General features: G+C 58.4%; 1 protein-coding gene across 1 annotated transcript; it reads left to right on the top strand.

Moving 5' to 3' along the window:
• Nucleotides 1–227: 227 nt before the first annotated feature.
• On the top strand, nt 228–3,042 carry LOC101662516 (AP-1 complex subunit beta-1-like). The gene is given in 5 exon segments (XM_045283533.1): nt 228–597; nt 600–1,625; nt 1,628–1,716; nt 1,718–1,999; nt 2,001–3,042. Coding segments are annotated over 5 exon segments (2,802 nt in total). The 3' UTR covers nt 3,036–3,042.
• The last annotated feature ends 515 nt before the right edge of the window (nt 3,043–3,557 follow it).

The following is a 3,557-nucleotide window of genomic DNA, read 5'->3' as shown; positions in this document are numbered from 1 at the left end:
AGAATTCATGAAGAAAGTAAAAGCTCATTCGAAAAACAAGAAAAATAAAAAAGTTCAAAATAGACTTCCACCAGGCAGGTGACAGCCACGGGTCTCAGAGCGGCCAGGACAGGGACACACCGGGCGAGCGGGAGGAGGCCGCGGACATTTTGCTGCTGAGCCGAGCCGAGCTGTGGTGCCAGGAACCAGTTGGTCTTGGATTGTCTAGCCACCACTAAGGGACCAAAATGACACACTCAAAGTACTTCATGACCACCAAGAAAGGGGAGATCTTTGCGCTGAAGGCAGAGCTTTCCAGCGACAAGAAGGAGAAGAAGGAGGCAGTGAAGAAAGTAATCGCCTCCATGATTGTGGGCAAAGATGTCAGTGCCTTCTTCCCGGACATGGTGAACTGCATGCAGACAGACAACCGGGAGCTGAAGAAACTGGTGTACGTGTACTTGATGAACTACGCTAAGAGCCAGCCCGACATGGCTATCATGGCTGTCAACACCTTTGTGAAGGACTGTGAGGACCCCAATCCCCTGATCCGAGCCCTGGCCGTGAGAACCATGGGCTGCATCAGTGTGGACACGATCACAGAATACCTGTGTGAGCCCACCGGAAGTGCCTGAAGGATGAGGACCCCTATGTACGCAAGACAGCAGCTGTGTGTGTGGCCAAGCTCCACGATATTAATGCCCAGCTGGTGGAGGACCAAGGCTTCCTGGAAACCCTGAATGACCTCCTCTCTGACTCCAACCCCATGGTGGTGGCAAATGCAGTGGCTGCCCTCTCGGAGATTGCCTAGTCTCACCCCAGCAGCAACCTGCTTGACCTGAACCCACAGTCCATCAACAAGCTGCTCACTGCCCTGAACGAGTGCACCGAGTGGGGCCATCTCTTCATCCTCGACTGCCTGGCCAACTACACGCCCAAGGACAACCATGAAGCCCAGAGCATCTGCGACCGGGTCACCCCCAGACTGTCCCATGCCAACTCCGCAGTGGTGCTGTCTGCTGTGAAGGTGCTGGTGAAGTCCATGGAGATGTTGTCCAAGGACCTAGACTACTACGGTACGTTGCTCAAGAAGCTGGTCACACTGCGCTCAGCAGAGCCTGAGCTACAGTACGTGGCCCTGCACAACATCAACCTCATCGTGCAGAAGAGGCCTGAGATCCTGAAGCACGACATGAAGGTTTTCTTCGTGAAGTACAATGGCCCCATCTACGTGAAGCTGGAGAAGCTGGACATTATGATCTGCCTGGCCTCGCAGGGCAACATTGCCCAGGTGTTGGCAGAACTGAAAGCGTATACGACAGAGGTGGATGTGGACTTTGTGTGGAAGGCTGTGCGAGCCATTGGCCGCTGTGCCATCAAAGTGGAGCAATCCGCAGAGCGCTGTGTGAGCACGCTGCTCGATCCCATCCAGACCAAGGTCAACTATGTGGTCCAGGAAGCCATTGTGGTCGTCAAAGACATCTTCCGCAAGTACCCCAACAAGTACGAGAGTGTGATCGCCACGCTGTGCGAGAACCTAGACTCCCTGGACTAGCCCGAGGCCCGGGCTGCCATGATCTGGATCGTGGGCGAGTACTCCGAGCGCATCAACAATGCCGACGAGCTGCTGGAAAGCTTCCTCGAGGCTCCCATGATGAGAGCACCCAGGTCCAGCTGCAGCTCCTCACTGCCATTGTCAAGCTTTTCCTGAAGAAGCCCACCGAGACCCAGGAGCTGGTTGGTGCAGCAGGTCCTCAGCCTGGCCACGCAGGACTCAGATAACCCGAACCTGCGGGACCGCTGCTACATTTACTGGCGCTTGCTCTCCACCGTCCCAGTAGCCTCCAAGGAGGTGGTGCTGGCGGAGAAGCCGCTCATCTCTGGGGAGACGGACCTCATGGACCCCACGCTCCTGGATGAGCTCATCTGCTACATCGGCACGCTGGCCTCTGTCTACCACAAGCCACTCAGCGCCTACGTGGAGGGCGGCCAGGGTGTCCTGCATAAGAGCTTCCCCCGCCCCCCGCACTGCCTGGAGTGAGAGCACAGAGAGCCCCGAGGCAGCCCCCACTGGAGCCCCTTCTGCTGAGCAGGCCGATGTCATCCCCCCTCAGGGCGACCTGCTGGGAGACCTCCTCAACTTGGACCTTGGCCCCCCAGTGAGCGGCCCACCCCTGGCCACCACCTCAGTGCAGATGGGACCTGTGGATCTTCTTGGCGGGGGCCTCGACAGTCTGATCACAGGCACCAATTCCACTGCCCAGCCAGCAGCAGTGTCAGCCACCCTGGGAGCTCCCAGGGGCAGCGGCCTGATAGACCTCTTTGACCTGAGCAGTGGTGTGGGTTCCCTATCAGGATCCTATGTGGCCCCCAAAGCAGTCTGGCTTCCTGCCATGAAGGCCAAGGGGCTGGAGATCTCGGGCACCTTCACGCGCCTGGTGGGCTCCATCACCATGGACCTCCAGCTGACCAACAAGGCCCTGCAGGCCATGGCCAACTTCGCCATCCAGTTCAACCGCAACAGCTTTGGCCTGGCCCCCGCCGCCCCCCTCCAGGTCCATGCACCACTCAGCCCCAACCAGAGCGTGGAGATCTACCTGCTTCTCAGCACGGTGGGCTCAGTTATGAAGATGGAACCGCTGAACAATCTCCAGGTGGCCGTGAAGAACAACATTGACGTTTTCTACTTCAGTACCCTATACTCCCTACACACCTTCTTTGTGGAGGATGGGAAGATGGGCCGCCAGATGTTCGTGGCCAAATGGAAGGACATTCCCAATGAGAATGTAGCCCAGTTCCAGATCAGAGATTGTCCCCTCAATTCAGAGGCTGTGAACACCAAGTTGCAGAGCAGCAACAGCTTCACCGTTGCCAGAAGGACCGTGGAGGGCCAGGACATGCTGTACCAGTCCCTGAAGCTGACCAATGGCATCTGGGTGCTGGCCGAGCTGCGGGTCCAGCCAGGCAACCCCAGCCTCATGCTGTCCCAGAAATGTGGAGCGCCAGAGGTGTCCCAGCACGTGCACCAGGCCTACGAGACCATCCTCAAGAACTAAGGCCCATCTGGTGTCTACCTCCGCAGCCCTGGGGGGAGTGTCTCACGCACTCCATGCCCATCACCCTCTCTTAAGTTGCTGCTGCTGTTCAGGGTCAGGTGAGGAGAGACCAGGAGCCAGAGCGGCAGCAGAGCGCCAGGGACCCCAGAGTCTCCTCTCCCTTCTTTGTGCCTGGATGGCAGGCACAAACCCTCCTCAGGCTCCAGTCCAGGGAGCCCCACTGTCCCTCTTGGTGGGGCTAGAGGCCTGACCCTGTGGCCCATCCTCAGCCGGGGGCATGGAGGGCCACCTTGCTATAGGAGAGCTGTTGTCAGGGTCACCTCCAGGGTGGAGATGCCCGAGGGGCCAGAGCTGTTCCCCTGCCTCCACACCTGGTTCCCTGCAGGCCTGTGCATGCACAGCCCAGCCCCAGCCCTGTCCTGAGGACAGTCACTGCTACCCACATCCCTTCTGTCCTCTCAGCAGAGTTAAGCTTCGCGGGACCCACAGAGTCCTTCAGTTTGGGTTTCTCAGCATTCTCCC

The sequence above is a fragment of the Echinops telfairi genome, unplaced genomic scaffold (assembly GCF_000313985.2).
Source record: "Echinops telfairi isolate 266 unplaced genomic scaffold, ASM31398v2 ScPeMD7_7462;HRSCAF=8500, whole genome shotgun sequence".
NCBI classification, from domain to species: domain Eukaryota; kingdom Metazoa; phylum Chordata; class Mammalia; order Afrosoricida; family Tenrecidae; genus Echinops; species Echinops telfairi.
This window is presented reverse-complemented; position numbering and strand designations above follow the sequence as displayed.